General features: G+C 40.2%; 1 protein-coding gene across 1 annotated transcript in view; it reads right to left on the bottom strand.

Moving 5' to 3' along the window:
• wdr4 (WD repeat domain 4) overlaps nucleotides 1–19,113 on the bottom strand; it is a 40,822-nt gene that overhangs the window by 9,635 nt on the left and 12,074 nt on the right. The window contains exons 8-10 of the mRNA XM_084022272.1: nucleotides 18,682–18,746; nucleotides 9,392–9,578; nucleotides 8,637–8,706 (exon numbers count right to left, since the gene is read on the bottom strand). Coding sequence (XP_083878398.1) covers nucleotides 8,637–8,706; nucleotides 9,392–9,578; nucleotides 18,682–18,746 — 322 coding nt within the window. The remainder of the gene's footprint in view (nucleotides 1–8,636; nucleotides 8,707–9,391; nucleotides 9,579–18,681; nucleotides 18,747–19,113) is intronic.

Below are 19,113 nucleotides of genomic sequence, written 5' to 3' on the forward strand. Positions count from 1 at the left end.
AAAACCAGTGGGATTATATATTTTTTTAGATAAAACAGGCATTTTCCAATATTTTTACGACTTCCTCAACGCTACGCGAGGAGGCCTTACCAGACAAGATAAGCCTGAGCCTGTGCTACATTGCTAAAGGTAATCAGTGTTGGGCAAGTTACTTCAAAAGCGTAATGCATTATTTATTACTTGTTACTGTCATTTCAAAGTAATTAGTTACATTACAATATTACTGTCTTTGAATTGTAAGGCATTACACTACTTTTACATTACTTTTGCATTACTATTGGCCAAAATAAAAGGAAATATGTATTTTTTGTTCTCAATAGATCTTCTTGTGTTCAATGCAGCTAATTACACAGCAGGATGTGATGTTTTTCGCTTCAAAATAAAAGAACGAAAAACGGAAAATGACTCGTATCCCGTTATTCGTTTTAAAAACGGAAAACGAGAAACGGAAAACGACTCGTTAGCTGATATTAGATATCGTGTTCATGAATGGGATTCGGGGATGAAATAACAGGGCCATTTTTCATTCCAGATTTGCCGTTCGTCTTTTTTAATGACCCTGAAGGCGCTGTGTTATGCTGCGATATTACCTGAAAGCCTACCTGAGACATTTAGGGGAGCTCTAAAACACTGTTCGTAAACGCTCTGACAGCGTCTGACGCTCGCGTTTTGAGTAAACCTACTGTTTTAAACTCGCAGCAAAAGCGTTATGACGCGGACATAAAATCGGTTCAAAACCGACGGGGAGAATCGGAGCCTCAGCCTCTTCGCCGCCCCTCAGCTGTTGATCCTCGGTGTGCCGGGTCGGCTGCGCTCTGACCCGCTCCCTGAGTCGGTGTCCAGCTCATGGAGCCTGCTAACAACAGCCCTTAATTAACATAGTGTAAGAGTTACACGGACCGGCTTTCACACTTTTCCAAAAGTGGAGTGTATGCCCATCTCGCGATCGCGAATGTAGAGTCAATTGATTTCGGGTTTAAAATGCATTGTAACGCGCGTTACTGAGATTTGTACCGAGTAAAATATTACCAGTTTTTTTTGTAATGCCTTACATTACCGCGTTACAGCAAAACGAAATGCATTACAGTAATGCTTTACTTTTGTAACGCGTTACTCCCAACACTGAAGGTAATTAGCAGAAGATGCCTCCCTTCTCTACGGAAGATTACCATAAACTCCTACAGAAAATTTTACTGTTGGAAACAAAAATGAATCGATTAGAAGTCAATGTAGAAGTCAATGTACTTTGTGGGAACAACACCACTCTAGCACTGACTCAAAACAGTGGACAGGAGCATGCTAGAACCCAGCTAAGTAACAATAATGAAGCTATGAAGAAACGGGAGGACCCTCTACACCAGGGATGCCAGGGTGAAATTGGACAGGGGACCAGATTTTTTTCAAGTGAGACCTCAGGGGGCCGGATTACACTTTCGGACTGAAAAGGCCAAACATTGACTCAACACATGGATAGGTAGGCTATTTGAAATTATTCATGAAGGCCTACACATCAAAAAGAAATTGCATAGCAATCCTCACAATGAGGCCTAAATTACATACATTACAAAGGAGTATGATTGACAGGCGCTCTCCCTCATACAATCACATCCACACTTCATGGCTGCACCTGATTGGACGATCGCTTTCACAGCTGTCCTGTCTGCTCCCGGATTTCAAACCGACCAACATGGCGGCTCGTTTGGAAACTTTCTCTTATTTTACGACAATAGTTCACCGAAACGTGTTTCTGAAAACATTTTATGCGAGAAATAAGCTATGCAGTTGCTGAATCTGTCTTTATTTTAGATCGACAACATTCAGTTTAAAAGATTTTCGAGAGCTTGCGGGAGGCAGCGGCGCACCGTCTCCACACTCGCCGTGAGTCGAATGCATTGCAGGGCATACCGTAAATCCTTTAATATAGCCTCAGCCAAAATCTTCGCGACGCGAACCTGACAATGAATGGGAAGGGTGGAAATAACGCTGCCTGTCGACGCTTGCACCGGCCAATGTGACTGGCCGGTAATAGAATACAGGCCAGTATTAGAGGATTTATGGTATATATTAAAAAGAAAAAAATAATCATTAAAAAAAATATTCTCCCCTTATCACCCGCGGGCCGGATGTGACTTACAGTCGGGCCGGGTCCGGCCCGCGGGCCGTAACACTGGCATCCCTGCTCTACACGGTAATAAATCTACCAGCGATAATCCTCCCTGGAACACACTTGGTGCGAAGCCAAAGAGAAGACCATCTCCCTGTGATAAGGGAGATGGTAACTGGCAGGACCCAGCGCCCTGATATCTGTGGGCTGGCCTGCATTACCATCTCCATCCAAGCACAGCGCCTCCTCAACCCCACTGCCTCGTAGGACACAGCAGCGGACAGCTGGGGAGAGGAGAGCTACCAAGAAACCTCCCCAGCATCAACTGTTCAACTAAAGAACAGGTTTTCTCCACTGCTGCAGGACCATGGATCCCCTTCTGATTGCCTGGATAACCCCCCACCAGCACGCAGCAGGGTAAGACCTGCTAACTTAAAGCCACAGAGAAAGCTAACGACAGGGCCTGAAAATCTGATTGTGGGTGACTTTTCTGTAAAAGATATGAAAAGCAGTAATAACATCAAAGTACTCTGCTTTCCGAAGGATACGTTTTGTGAAAAAAGAATCCTGGAAATTGTGGCTGCACACCCAACTGTGAAAAATATCATTCTGCACATTGGATTTAATGACATTGAAAAACAACAATCAAGAGAGTTGAGAGAACATTGTAATAAACTCTTTGAAACAGTCAGCTCTGTGAATGCTGAGGTTTTCATCAGTGGCCCTCTGCCCCCTGCCCCCGACCGGGAGAGGAGCTGAGACATTCAGTAGACTGTTTTGGCTCAACAAATGGCTCTCAACTGCATCTCTTGCTCACCCAATGCATTTTATTGACAATTTCCGCTATTTTTGGGACCGCAGGCATCTTTTTAAGACAAACGGACTTTGCCTAAATAAGCTGGGAGCAAAGCTATTCATCACCAACATGTCTTACTGCCTGCATCATCCATCTGTCAACACTGCCAAGGACAAGAGACGAGAGGAACCAACAAAGAGGGAAGACAAAACACAGATTATCAGAAACGTCGGAGGACTGAATGTGGATCCCTCCCCCACTCCCCATCCAGGTCTTCGTCTTCGTCATTCTCCCTTCCTTCAATAAAAAGGCCTTCAAAACTGCAGTCATTAAACCTCTTCTAAAAAAGCGGAGCCTAGATGCCTCTATTATCAACAACTACAGACCAATTTCAAATCTACCCTTCATAACTAAAATAATTGAGAAAGTTGTCCTCCAACAACTAAATCACTTCCTGGCTTCAACTGGCTGCCACAACAACTTCCAGTCAGGATTTCGACCTTTTCATAGCACCGAGACGGCCCTTATTAAAGTTGTAAATGACATCCGTCTTAACACAGACTCTGGCAAAACTTCAATATTAACGCTATTAGACCTCAGTGCTGCGTTTGACACTGTCGACAACTCAATACTTTTGGACAGGTTGGAAAACTGGGTGGGGCTCTCAGGCACAGTCTTAAGCTGGTTCAAGTCATAGCTACAAGATAGGAACTATTTTGTTTCCATTGGCGATTTTTTATCAGAACATACCAATGTAACGTGTGGAGTCCCCCAAGGTTCAATCTCGGGGCCGACTTTATTCAACATCTACATGCTCCCACTAGGACAAATCATGCAAAATAATAACATTGACCACCATTGCTATGCCGATGACACCCAAATCTATGTAGCACTATCAACAAACAACTATCGCCCCATAGATCTTCTGTGCCAGTGCATTGAGCAAGTCAAGACTGGATGTGCCAAAACGTCCTACAACTAAAAGAGGATAAAACTGAGATAATTGTTTTTGGTGCTAAACACTTTAGGAAAAATAGAGGGCAAGCTTAGAAAATGGAGATGGCTTCTTTCAAGCATGTCGTTTAGAGGGCGCACACTAATAATCAACAACCTGGTGTCCTCTTCTCTATGGCACAGACTGGCTTGTGTAGATCCCCCCCTAACTTGCTCTGCAGAATTCAAACTGTCCTGGTAAACTTCTTCTGGGATAAACTACATTGGATCCCTCAAGCTGTTCTGTTTCTTCCCAAAGAAGAGGGAGGACAGGGACTCAAACTACTGTCATGGGGTTGCTGTGCCCAATGCTGATGATCCTTTTCCCCTCTCAGGTGTTCATCCCAGGTTTGGCAACTGTACTGGGTTTTTTTAGGAGGAGAACAGTTGTACCCTGCTAAACCTACAAGAGGCAAAAGGTAAAGCTGTGTATAAAGTGATGGTGAAGAGTCTTAACAAAAACAAGCTTAATGAACGCATTGACACACCTTGGCGAGAAGGCAAGTTGAGGGAAGAGCTCAGAGAGAAATCACCAGGTGGGCGGGCAGGAAAAAAAACATCTTCTCTATCACACTTTGTGAACAAAATTAAGACTTTCAGAAATTAGCTGATGTAGCTGTATTTAGCTTCAATAAATGTCCATTTAATGTCATGGTAAATACACATAGCCACTGTTGACTAAAAGTGCAGATAATCATGGAGTTGCTGGCTTATTTGCAGCAAACTAGAACTACTACGTGTTGACTGAACGTGAACAATAATGTTAGAATGTTCAGTGCATTCCATGATTCAGCGCCAAATTATGTTGCGCCAGAAACACAACTGAATGAATGAACGATCAGAATGAATCTTCATGGCAAAAGTGATGAAATCGCCTTGTCGCCTGCCAGTGTGACTGAGGGGTTAGGCTACCCTTTTAGGTAAACTGAACTTAATTTAAACACAATAGCTACATGACATGGTTTATCTACTAATAATTGTTTTGTTGATCTTTAATCTATAGCACTAGGGAGAGAGATGAAGAGAGTGGGCATTTGGGGTTATTTTCAGCCCAAGAAAGCAAAGCAGCAGCATGAGAGACAGGATCAGAGTGAGAGAGAGGAGCAGCAGCCTGAGCGAGAGGAGCAGCGTAAGAGAGAGGAGCAGCAGCACGAGTGAGAGGAGCAGCGTGAGCGAGAGGAGGAGTTAGAGAGTGGAGCAGAGTGAGGGAGAGGATCAGCAGCGTGAGAGAGTGGAGCAGAGTGAGGGAGAAGATCAGCAGCGCGAGAGAGAGGAGGAGAGTGAGAGAGTAGAGCAGAGTGAGAGTGAGCCTCCACCTGGAGCTCATGGTAAGTTAAATCATTGCTTTAAGAGCCTGTTTACATTCTCAGCTAATGTCAAGTGTAGGTTATATAAATTTAATTAAAATTAAGTTAAGAATCACAGTAGTTGTCGGTCCTATGAATGCACTATTGATATTGTATTGATAGGAAGGTATTGAAACAGTGATAATAATGGTCCTTCACACCCCCTTTCTCTATCTACTTTTAGATATATCAAAGTCAAAGATTGATGGACCAACACAACCACACCTGACGGCCTTTCCCAAGACGATGCAAGGAAGTGCAGTGAGATCCTTCCACAGTGAATGGTATAAGGAACATGTGTGGTTAGAGTATTCAACGTCTAAAAATGCAGCACACTGTTTTGCATGCAGACATTTTGCCTTTTCAAAAGACCCAATGACTGTCTATGCGTCTGGGATGGGTACTTGAATTGTAAAAGGCCACATGTAAAGATGGGGGTTTTAGGGTACATAGCAAGTCTGAGGCACATGTAAATGCTACGATAGTATGGGGGGAATACAAAACAATGGCTAGAAACAAAACATCAGTCCTGGGGATGCTCAGCAACAGCAATAAAAAGCAGATAGCTGAAAATCAACAATACTTGAAAACCACAGGTAAAGTGCTGTGTGCTCCTCACAGCAACCCAAAACATTGCACAACGTGGTCACGATGAAACAGACTTCAAAGAACAAGGGTAATTTCCGTGAGATTTTAAATTTGGTAGGTAACCACGATTCATTTATAAAGAAAATATTAGAGGAGGGACCTCAAAATGCAAAATACATTTCCAAAGTCATTCAGAATGACATTTTAGACAGTTAGGCAGGAATGGTACAGGATGAAATTATAGAAGAGATAAAAGTCAGTATTTTTCAGTCACAGCAGATGTGACTAAAGATATCAGCAAGAAGGAGCAAATGTCCATTGTCTTGCGTTACTATTATGATGGTGTGGTACGGGAGAGTATCCTTGGGGTTTCAGAAGCTAAACATTTGGATTCAGGGAGCCTAGCCAATATGATAATATCTTGTTTGGAGAAATTGGGGCTGGAATACAGGGAAAATCTGGTGGGTCAAGGATATGACGGGGCCTCTATAATGAGTGGCCATTGCTCTGGAGTCCAGGCTAGGGTAAAGCAGGTGGCCAAATATGCGTTTTATGTACATTGCAATACACATTGTTTAAATCTTGTAGTGGTGGATTGTGTAAAAAAACGTTCTAGAAGAGTTTTTCACTTTGCTGCAGAAGTAATATGTATTCATGTCAGGCTCATATGTCCACCAAAAGTGGCTTGAAAGACAAACTGAAATGTTCAGTGGTCCACCATGTGAACTACCATCTCTCAGCGACACCAGATGGGCCTGTCGGTACACTGCATGTTGAAACCTCCTTGATAGGTTGTCAGCAGTAATGACAGTGTTGGATGATATTTCCAATGAGTCAGAAGCTCATAGAGGTGTATCGGCGCGAGGGATACTTTGTTGGGTTGTTGGTTGTGTTTAGAAAGGTCCTAGGTGAGTCAAAGTATCCGTCTGATCTTCTGCAGTCACCAAACACAGACCTGTTGACGGCCGTGGATTTAATTGAGGCCCTTAGGCAGACATTTGATGAACACCGTAATGAGGAATACCACTTTGATGAGCTGTGGAATACAGTAGTTGAAATATGTGGAAAGTGCAGCATCCCCATAACTGTGAGACTGAAGATAGTCTCACAAACAACAAGGGCACTAGATGATGGCTTTGTTAGGTCAACACTTGGACAGAGAAGTCAGGTTGACAGCAAAGATGCCTTTAGGAGAAGAATATTTCTTCCCATAATGGACTCACTGATTTGTGAGATGGAGAAGCGATTTTCCAAGTCCAGTGTCCAGATAATGAGAGGCCTTCAGGGTTTACACCCTGCCAGCGATGTCTTCCTAAGAGAAGATGTGGTGGTGGTGTTAGCTGAAGCATATGGCCCCTCTAAATGAGGGAAACCTCAGTGACCAACAAGTTAAAATAAAGGTTTAATATATGGCTCAAACGTCCAAGATTTGGAAAATGAACTGAAGCAGACGAAAAGACTTTTTGCAAGGTATAAAGAAAAAAACAGTCCATCTTCTCTCATTGATTTCGTGAAATATTTGGAGCCTTTTAAGGAGGTCATGTGTGAGCTGTATCGCTTGTGTAAAATAGCTGTTCTGCCAGTAAGCACTGCTGGCTGTGAGCGCAGTTTTTCAACGCTTAAACTGGTGAAAGACCACCTGCGGTCAACAATGGGAGGTGAGTGGACAAACTTGGCTGTGCTCAGCATTGAAAGTGAGCGTGCAAAAGCACTTGACATAAATATGTTTGTGCAACGATATGCTGCCAAACACAAGTGTACAGTGAGACAATGGTTTGTAGACTGTACTGGTTTCTTGTTGACTGATTTTGTTTTTGTTTTTCACACGTTTATTTCTACTATGCTTGCAGCATGCACTCCATGAGTATTGTAGAGGAGGAGTGCGACTCTCCAGATGAAGAAGCCAGGAACAATTTCAGAAATAGCACGTAAGACTTGCTCATGAATTTACTTTCTTCTGTTTTCTCTATTGCATGAATATGTTCAAGTCTGACTGACTATCTGTTCATATGTGCAGCATTGACAAGGATGAGCATTGGACTGACCCAAGGTTCTGTGAAGATGGGGACAGTTCTGAGGAAGATGTCCCTTTTCTTCAGATAAGGTATGTTGTGTATTGCAATTCGAGCTAGAACAGAAGTTACAGTACTAACTAGTCCAGGAATCCATGTTTGTTGTTCTATCTGCAGCCCTGGAGGTGCAGCTGACATTGAACAGCTGCACGAGACCCAAGGGGTCAGTATACTGGTTTCAGGGTGCGTCATCTTATTATTATTATTATTATTATGATTATTATTATGACTGTTATTGGCATAAATATACATATATTATTATTATTTATCTATGTATTAACATTTTTGCATTTAATCATTTATTATGTTTTTTCGCTCTCATTTATGTAATTTACTCATTAAATATTGAATATTATATATAATATGATATACTATGCCCTCATACACTTCATAGTTTCATCCCCCACAAACCTTCTCCCCGTTTGTCTTTTTGCTGTTTTGTATCCCCCCCCCCCTTCTTTTTGTTTGTTTGTTTCTGTGTTTCCTCGTTTTTAGTTTATCCGTCTCTTCTGGTGACATGTATATATATATATATATATATATATATATGAACATGAATGTCATATGACACTGAATGATACGACACTGCAGGTTATTCCTGTCTAGAGGGTGAGAGGATGACGGAGAGATGACTGACAAGAGGCCAAAAGGACTGCATGGAAGTATGGAGGTGTGTGTGTGTGTGTGTGTGTGTGTGTGTGTGTGTGTGTGTGTGTGGTGTGTGTGTGTTGACTCACCCTCAAGTGTCTCCCAGTGTGACTTGAACGCTTCAGTCACTCTGTTGAGGTCAGGGCTCTCAGCATCGCACTAGATGGAGCAGGAGAGTCAGAACATAACCCACCAATGAAGCATGAAGATAAACAAATAATAAAACAATGAACTCCTCAGCTGACCAATCAGAGCTCCTGTTGCTGCTTTGCTCCTATACAATTTCTTTTTGGTTCGATTTTAACTTAACAAGTTTTTAGAAATGTGCATTTAAGCACAAAGACTGCCGCCGATGGCTAAGCCTGCAGTACATCTGCCCGAGGGCACTTCGGGAGGCGAGAATCTAACCACCGATTGGAGGACGACCGCCCTACCTCTGAGCCACAGCCGTCGCAAACTTGCTAGTATATTGATGAAGGTTAAATTGTTAAAATACTTGTAAACAAGACATATTTACACAGTTGGTTTACGGATTGTGAAAGATGATAGCCTCATGTTCTCTAACGAGATGAACATGAAATAGAGACATTTGTTATCATGTCATGGGGACTGGGGGCTCCAGTTTGCAAGAGGTTAAATCATACTTATCCCTTTTGATTCTTCAACTATACAGCAGTCTCATTATAATAGATGCTATATTGCAAATCTGACTGTGCATGCAGGACAAAGCCAGGATTTCAGTGCAAATAAAGCTAATATGTAGATTCTCAGCATTTGAACAAATGTTCTCGTTTGTATGTTCTTGTGAAGGAAACAAACACTCAGTATTTGTATCACACTGTACCTCCCAGGTGTCTTGTCTGTGTGAGTAAATCTGGAGTGGTGTGTCAGCGGAGTCCATCAGCACCCAGAGTCTGTCTTCCAGGTCAAAGGTCATGTCCAGAGGACAGTGGGGCAGACAGAGCCTGCTGTATGGGACAAGCTTGTCCTTGCCCTCCTGGTCCAGAGTAAAAAACTGAAGCTTGGACACTCTGGGGACACACAGGACTCATCGATTAGTTGAATTGATCAGCTGTTGTTCGATGGCTGGTATGAGACTAAGTGTATTGTATTTTTGTATTTGTTTATTTGTTCGGAACAAGTAAAGACATAAAATAGGAATAAAAACAACAACAAAAATCCAAAGAGTCAAACAATTAGACATTCCAAGCAATATTCGCAGAGCAATGAAAATCATAAAGCAAAATTGAAATCTTATCTGCCTAAAAGAAACATGGCTTAAACCAGAAACAACAGTATCCATTGCTGGATATACAGTCATTAGGGCAGATAGAGATGAGCACCTGTCACAGAAATCTGTCGGCAAAGGTCTGTGTATTCTGATGGACAATAAATGGGCCACAAACATGACCATCCGCGAACAGATATGTACCCTGGATTATGAAATTCTCACGGTGTCTCTTCGGCCTTTTTACCTGCCACGTGAGTTTGGCCAGATAACAATTATTTTGATATATGTGCCCGGACCAAAACACCAGGATGCAGCAAGCAGGATCGCAGAAAGCTACAATGCTGCGCCAGAACAGCCAGTCTTTGTTCTAGGAGACTTTAATAACTGCGATCTTGCCAGCCTTCTCCCCACACTCCACCAGTATATTGATTGTCCCACAAGACACTCAAGTGACTCTTGATCGGTGTTTTGGCAACTTACCGGATGCTTACAAGGCACTTTGCCGTGCGCCCCTAGGGAAGTCGGATCATAATATTATTCATCTTCTCCCGACATATAGGGCCAAAGTAAAGCAAGAGAAGCCCACTGTCGAGGACATTCAGGTGTGGGATGCAAGGAGTGAAGAGATGCTGCAGGATTGTTTTGATAATACAGACTGGCAAATGTTCTTTGACTACTGCAGTGACACTGATGAACTGACAGAGACTATAACTGAGCATATTCAATTTTGTGAGACTAACGTCACTTTTAAGAAAACCATTAGAGTATATCCAAATACCAAAAGAGAGGCTTCTGTAGAGATGCGACAGTGTATTAAAGAAAGAAGGGCTGCCTTTATTATCGGAGACTTGGACACAGTTAAATTAAAGAGGAAAGAGTTAAACTCCATTTTAAGGAAGAACAGAATGAAATTTAAAGAAAAAGTGGAGAGTCAGTTCCGCTCTGGTAATATAAGAGAAGCCTGGAATGGACTCAACACTATGATGGGAAAGGAAAGTAAAAAACAAACAAACAAGATACATTATTAAATAAAGGCACTTTTTTAAATGATCTGAATGTTTTTTATGCCAGATTTGATAACCCCATCTTGCTTTACTTCTAATAATCATGATCATTTTTGATATTTTCTCCAATACAACTGACCACTCTGCAATAACACTGACAGAGGCAGAGGTTGCTGCAAGCTTAGCAAGAATTAAACCAAATAAAGCACATGGGCCTGATGGATTAAAGGGACGAGTGATTCAATCTTGTAGGTTTCAGCTCACAGGAGTTTTTACTAAATTATTTCAGCTCCTATTAAATGTACATTCTGTTCCAAAAATATGGAAACTTTCAGATATAATTTCCTGTTCCCAAGAAGCCCAGAGCAGTAGAGTTAAGTAATTTTAGACCGGTTTCCCTGACCAGTATCCTGAGCAAATATATGGAGAGGTTTATAGTTAATCATCTTTCAACATCTCTCAGCCAATCGTTTGACTCATTTCAGTTTGCTTATAAGAGAGGGAGGGGTACTGATGATGCAGCGCTGTTCCTAATGAATGCATTAACAAACCACCTTCAAAAGCCTAAGAGCTATGCTAGACTTTTATTTATAGATTTTAGCTCAGCTTTTAATTGTATGCAGAAAATGATTCAATGACTCAAAGGCTTTGTAATATTAACACCAACAGTCATATCATTGAGTGGATTAAAGATTTTCTGACCGATCAGCCAGAGAGTGAGATGTTGGAGTATCGTATCTGACACTGTTACTTTGAACACAACCATCTGTCGCCTGTTCGGTTTTCTTTGTACACCAATGAAATGCAAATCAAAAATAATCTCTGTCAACTGTATAAATATGCTGATGATATGGTGTTACTAGGTCTTATGCAGGTGGGGGATACAACAAGCCAGACAATGTATTTTGATCATATTGCTGAGCTCACTGGTTGGTGCAGGGACAGCTGCCTTTACATCTACACAGCTAAAACTAAGGAGCTGGTTATTGTAGGTCAACAGAGAATTTATGTAGATCTTCCACCTGCAATGATTGACAATCAGCAGGTTGAAGTAGCATAGGTGTTTAAATATTTAGGAACTTTTTTTGATTGCAATTTGAGTTTTACTTTTACCACGGAGTATATTTTTAAAAAAGCAATGCAGCGCTTGCATCTTCTCAGAAAATGTAATTATTTTTATGCGAGTAAGAATACTTTGGATCTGGTCTATCAGGGTCTGGTAGAAAGCGTGCTGTGTTACAATATATGTACATGGTATGGTCACCTGGGGGTTAAAAACAGAGCCAACTGGCAAAAACTATAAAAATGGCCAGTAAAATCATAGGGAGGGAGCAAAAACTCGGAAGCACATAGGATTTTGGCTGATCACAGTCACCCCCTGGCCAATGAATTTCAAAAACTCCCCTCAGGACGGCGCTATAGAGCTGCCAAAACAACCAAAAACATTTATAAGAAGTCATTCATACCGAACGCAATTACAATGTTGAATTCATGAACGCTTTCTGGGACACTTTAGAGCTTGTACATCACCTTTTTACTCTTTTTTGTGTGTATTGAAAGACATGTTATTTATTTGATGTGTGCTATTGTGTGATTTTGTGTGGTATTTTATGTGGTTTTATGTGGTGAAGCCAAAGACTATTATTTACTCTCACCTCTTCTCAATAACCCTTCTTCCATATTAATAATTAATTAATTAATTAATCATTATTATTACTATTAGTACTATTGCTTATAATAATAATAATGATAATCAATAGTAATTCAGTATATTATCAATTACATACTATGAATTAGACCATAGACACATATTTAACCATAGACGTACCCTAGACATTTTTAGACATGCATACAGACATATGTATACATACAACTGATATACACATACAAGTCATATGTATGAAGTAACCCAAAGAATAAGTAAGTAAATAAATAATAACTAAACATTAACCTGTTTGTCAACCATCCCCTTCATCCCTGTACCTTTTTGTATGTCATTTTGATCTGGTTCATGTTTGGATATTGCTTTAACTCCACATTCAAACTGTTCCACAATCCTACTCCGCAGACCAAAATACAAAACATTTTTCTGGTCGTGCAGACTCTTTGTACCTTAAAATAAAATAGTCTTCTTAGATTATAACACTCCACTCGCTCATTGAATAGTTTTTGTATATTTCCAGGTAGACTCTAAATTGCCCATAGGTGTGAATGTGAGCGTGAACAGGTGTACCCTGCCTTCGCCCAATGACAGCTGGGATCGGCTACAGACCCCCCCCCCCCTGAATACAGGATAAGCGGTTGATGATGGATGGATGGATATTTCCAGGTAAGTTTTTATTTTTGGCGCTAAACATTATCTGTGCTGTTTTAAATGCCAGCAGATATGTTATTTTTAATAATTTTGACTGTAAGAATAATGGATTAGTGTGATCCAGATACCTAACATTGTGAATAATGCGTATTTGTTGTTTTTTGTTGTTGTTGTTTTTTTGCAGAATAATTAATGAATGTAGCAAACTGTTAAAGTTATTGCCCCAGATTTCTGCACAGTAATTTAAATAGGGTAAGATTAGTGAACAGTAGAGAATGTGTGTAATACAGAAATGCTTTTTGACAGTTTGGATTGCACATGTTTAATGTGTGATTTCCAGCTGATTCTATCATCCATTATAACCCCAAGAAATTTATTTTCATGAACTTATTCAATTTCAACCCCATTTATCTTTATATTTGCTTGTGTATTTGTTCTGCAATTACCAAATAACATTATTTTGGTTTTGCTCAAGTTTAATGATATTTTGTGTCTGTCAAACCATGTTTTAGTTTGCCTGCTTCTTTTGTTATTTTGTCCAGTAGTTGTTATAAATTCTCCCCAGAACAAAACTCATTTGTGTCGCCTGCAAACAAGACCAGTCTCAAGGCATTGGACACATTACAAATGTTGTTTATATACATAATGAATAATTTAGGACCCAACACGGACCCCTGGTGGACACCACAAGCAATGTCCTAACATGTAGAACTGCAGCTGCCCAGCTTCACAAACTGTTGCCTGTTATTTAAATAGCTTTTTATCCAATCCAGTACTAGACCTCTGATGCCATATCTTTCTAATTTCTTAAATAGAATATATCATGGTTGATCGTATCAAATGCTTTCTTTATATCAATAAATATCCCAGCTGCATATAGTTTATTATCAGTAGCGTTTGTGATATCTTCAATTGATTCTATTACTGCAAGTGATGTTGATCTGTTTGTTCTGAACAATTGTTCCATATTGGCTTTCAGTGATTAGTTTATGCTTTTCTACAAATATGTCTAGTCTATTGTTGAACAGTTTTTCAAGTATTTTGGAGAATTGTGGGAGTAAAGAAACAGGTCCGTAGTTTGTGAAATTATGCTTGTTCCCAGTTTGTATATTGGTATGACTTTTGCTATTTTCATTTTGATTGGAAAAGTACCGGTTTCGAAAGATAAATTACAGATGAAAGGTTTGGAAATCCCCATAATGACCATTTTAACTAACGACATGTCAATGTCATTGAAATCAGTGGACATTGTGTTTTTACATGTTTTAACAATGTCCAAAATTATTTTTCATCTACTGCCTTAAGAAACATAGAGCAGGGATTTATCTCCAATAAATTCTCATACATTTCTCCAGATGTCCCTGGATCAGGGATTTGTTTAGCCAGGTATGGTCCAACATTTACAAAAAAATGATTAAAGCTGTTAGCTACATCCTCCATATTATAATTTTCTTTGTCCTTATCAATAAAATATTTAGGGTAGTTTTTTTCTCCCGGACCATTTCTGATAATACTATTAAGTACTCCATATTCTGTTTATATCGTTTTTGTTATCATCTAATCTTTTCTTATAATAATCTTTCTTGCTTGCTCTTATAATATAAGATAACTTATTCTTGTACTTTTTATATTTATTTTCTTAATCTTTAGTTCTCTGTTTTATGAAATCTCTGTAGTGTATTTTTTTGCAGGCATTTTGTAATCCCTTTGTATTCCATGGACATTTAGTATTTATTCGTTAATTCTTATTCGTATTCTTTGATTGGACAGTTTTTATCATATAGTGACATAAACATAGTAATGAATGTTTCATAAGCACTAATGTCTGTTTTTTGGTATATTACGTCCCAGTTTTGTGCCAGTAAGTCCTTTTTTAGTGCATTGATAGCTTCCTCCGATCTCACTCCTCTGTATTCTGTTAGTTTGTAAGGTTTGTTGTTCCTGTGGATGTAGTCATAAACTATGAAAACTTATATCATTGATTAATAATCATCCTACTGTTTTGTTTTCAATGTCATTGTTATTGTCAATGAGTGTAGCACAATGAGAAGTATTCCTACTGGGTCTGGTGATTTGGGGAAATAGAGTCATACATTGTGTTGACAAAGTCTTCTGTAAGGTTGTGTTGGTTAGGATTTAGAAGGTCGATGTTGAAATCTCCATATAAAAAAACTGCTTTGCTACTTGTTATTGAAGTGTGAATATGAAACACTGAGGTGGTGGCTTCACTCTGAGCTCCTCTTTGTCTCTGACCTCCTTTAAGGGCCCCTTCATGTCCAGTATATACTATACAGCTCTGCAGTGACCTTGTAGCTCCAGGTCCAGAAATACATTTAGCAAGCAAAAATAGCTTTAAACCAGGGGAGGGGTCCCTGTCATGCAGCCTCTACTCTTCTATAATGGAACTTGTGTCTGGAGACTCATAAGCGTCCTCTAGAAGGTGAAAGAAAATATCAACCTGTGCAGTTGGGTGAGAGCACGGATGCCCATCCCCTGTGTATGCCTCATACAACCTTGCAGCAGATTTCACACCTTTTCACACCATGTTGAATTCTGGTGCAAAAAGTAAGTCAACCCTCTGGAAATACCTGTGTTAATGTATATATGCGTCTAAAATATCCATCCATCCATCCATTTTCTACCGCTTATCCTGTATTTAGGGTCACGGGGGGGCTGGAGCCAATCCCAGCTGTCATTGGGCGAAGGCAGGGTACACCCTGGACAGGTCGCCAGTCTATCGCAGGGCCGACATGTAGAGACAGACAACCATTCACGCTCACATTCACACCTATGGGCAATTTAGAGTCACCAATTAACCTATCCCCATCTTGCATGTCTTTGGACTGTGGGAGGAAGCCGGAGAACCCGGAGAGAACCCACGCTTACACGGGGAGAACATGCAAACTCCACACAGAAGGAACCCGGGCCGACCCGGGAATCGAACCCGGATATACCTTTCCATTTCCATGAAATTTCCAATTGTGCCACCTTTCTTCCATCATACATGTCGAAATCCTTGGTGCGGTCTTTAAGTAAATGAGACACGAGACACGATGTGTCTACTCGGCATAGTTTGTCCACCAGAAAGCAATGACAAGTTGATTTTTATGCTGTAAAAATGGCCGTTTTGTAATTTTCATGCAAACATTCATTGTTTCCAGTTTCTCAATTGTGAGGGTTTGGTCCTACTCCTTCTGTTTCACAGTAAATTAAAAAAAAAAGATTGAATTTTTAAAACGTTTTTTTTATTATGAATATTACATTTTTCTAATTTTGAGCAGCTTAAAGGTCTGAAATGAACTAGTCAGGAAAGAGATCTATATTGCAGAATTTTATAAACTGACATAAAAACAACGTAGATTGTGTCTCTGCATGCTCCGAGTGTTGCCATGACAACCGCTGTGAAACAAGGTGCATTGTAACACTCCAAATGAGTAATAGTGCGTTCCAGTTGTACTCGGAAATCGGGATATCCGAGCTCCGAGTCGGAAATTTCAACTGGAACGAGCCCCGAGGTCGGATTTCCGACTCGGAAAGTCGGACGATCCACACAAGCCCGACTTGACATTTAAAGATGGCTGCCCCGGTTGTAAACAGTAACGTTACTGATGACCGATCAAAGGGCGATCGATACTTTTTGTAAACAATGAAATACGTAGAAAGACTTTGTGTTTTCTCTTAATCCACCGTGTTTGCAGGTTGCAGAAGGACCGCATATTTGTCCAGAAGGTGTTTATATTCGGACAAGGCAAGCGTGAGAATAACTTTTGTAGATGTAGCCATCTTGTTTCCTCTTCCGTTTTTGGCCGTTGGCTACTTTTTCCGACTTTGTAACTGAAACGCTGATAACTCGGGCGTGACGTCATTCCCAGCTCCGGCTTCCGAGGTAAAGGGAACGCACCATAATAAGGAGGTTATTTATTCATATACATGTACATGATAATGAATACTTTGTTAATGATTGCATGTTACAAATTATAACAAATGTGTTCAGTTGAGTAGCATCTTTTTTTATGTAGTACACCGAATACAAAGACAATGAGTCATTTTGACAACTTCTAAGAAAACTCTTTAACATGTTTAAATGCCTTTTCATCCGTCATGAAAGCAATACATAGTAAACACAGAATTTTACATCTTAAAAAACAGATCTTTGTCATGCTGTGACAGTTGATACTGCATCAGATTTTATGTCTGGGGCCTCAACCACACAACAAATGTTAAGTAACGGCCCCCAGCATTGAGACCATGAGAATGTATTGCCCCTTTCTCACTTCATGAACTTCACAAACGCATCATTTCCATCATCATTCATGTAACAATCTTCACAATGTACCATTTTTTGTCATAAAAAAAGCAGTATATTTCCCAGCCTGGTATACATCCAGTTCAGTTGGGGGTGGGACTAATGACTGGGACTGGTGAGTTTGTGTGGCTTCGGGTCATGTACATACTGACCTGTCTATAGATAGAAAAACAAACATTCTTCAGGCATTCTCATGCCAGAATCTAAAATGGTGTATAGTAGTTGAGAAATACAGTATCTGCAATATCACTTTGCTAGAGAGTTCCATTTCAGATTTATAAGCCCCTGAATATGAAAAAAAATGTGTACATGAACATTTATTGAACTATGAAGCTATGGGTGTTCGTTAAATAATTTGGTCAGTAGATGTATCTTATATGAGACAATTTTAAAGTGATGGATTCGGAGTAAAATGGACCCTAGGTAATTTCCACCATGACATCCAGCCAAATACCCCCTCGGAAGCATTTTTAGCGATGGTCAGCATTGGTCAAGATAGGGCGATCAGCCGAATGGCTTAGTACTAGCGCGATGGTGCATAGTGTATATCTCGTAAATGTCCCCACTAATAATGCATGGAATGTTACCAAACTTCTGCAGTAGTACACATAGGGTCTGTACTCACAAAACGAGGCATTTTAAAGTTTGTAAGTACATCAGGAGTTTATTTAAAAGAACACTTGCCTGATAGCTTCTACTGCTAAAGCTACCGCTGTTGCGTAGGCACTTCCGCGTTTACCCAGCTTCTGGGTGTTTGGCTGGATGTCATGGTGGAAATTACCTAGCCCAAGTCACATGGTCAAATCATGGGACAAAAATGGTCCCATGATTTGACAAAAATGGTCTTCTATAATTCATGACCTAACTATGTTATCCTAGCAAAAATATACATGTGAATAGATAATGAGCCTATAATTGCTGTGTTATGAAGAAACATTCTGAGTTGCTCCATATTTTCAGGATGGCTCCTTTAGTTTCACCTTGTTTTAGCTTGTTTTGGCCAAAAAGCCATGTTTAGCGTCCTTTGGAAGTGATAATTAATATCCCAGAGCCTAACTGATGCCTTACTTGATGCCGTTAAGGACATCATAAGGATGGCATTTAGTACATATCTGCATTATTAGCTAGTAGCCCTCCTCTCAGGGTTTACAAACACAGAGTTTAAGCAAAACCTGCTTTCTGTAACACAGCCCTGGGCCAGGCGTGTGCTCTGAAAGCACACTTTGTTTTCTACCTTCTGAGTCAAATGACTGATTCACACATCAGGAGTTACACTCACCTTTCACACTGTACAGCTACATGGCGAGCATCGCGAGAGCTGGTGATACGGCACGCAGTGAGCTTCTGTGAAGTCAAACAAAAACAGATTTCTTATTGGTTTTGGAGAATTGCTATGTCTTGTTTTTGTAATGGTAATCAATAAGTAAGAGTAGTTGGTTTTGTCTACTTGTAACTATATTTATTCAGGAGGAGGAAGCAGGTGAATGTTTGCTGCTATACTCATTCGCGTATTTATTACGAGCTGTTTAGATATTGTAATTCCTCTTTTCTATGGATGAACTAAAATGTCTATATGGTTCAGAATGCTGCAGCCAGAGTCACTTTACCGCATTTAAAGTTATTTTCCTTGTTTATAAAGCTTTTAAGAGACATTCTTCCTCTTTACATCAGGGATTTGCTTTCATGTTATGCTCCAGACAGATGACTTGGA

Source organism: Eutrigla gurnardus, assembly GCF_963514095.1.
Source record: "Eutrigla gurnardus genome assembly, chromosome: 12".
NCBI classification, from domain to species: Eukaryota; Metazoa; Chordata; class Actinopteri; order Perciformes; family Triglidae; genus Eutrigla; species Eutrigla gurnardus.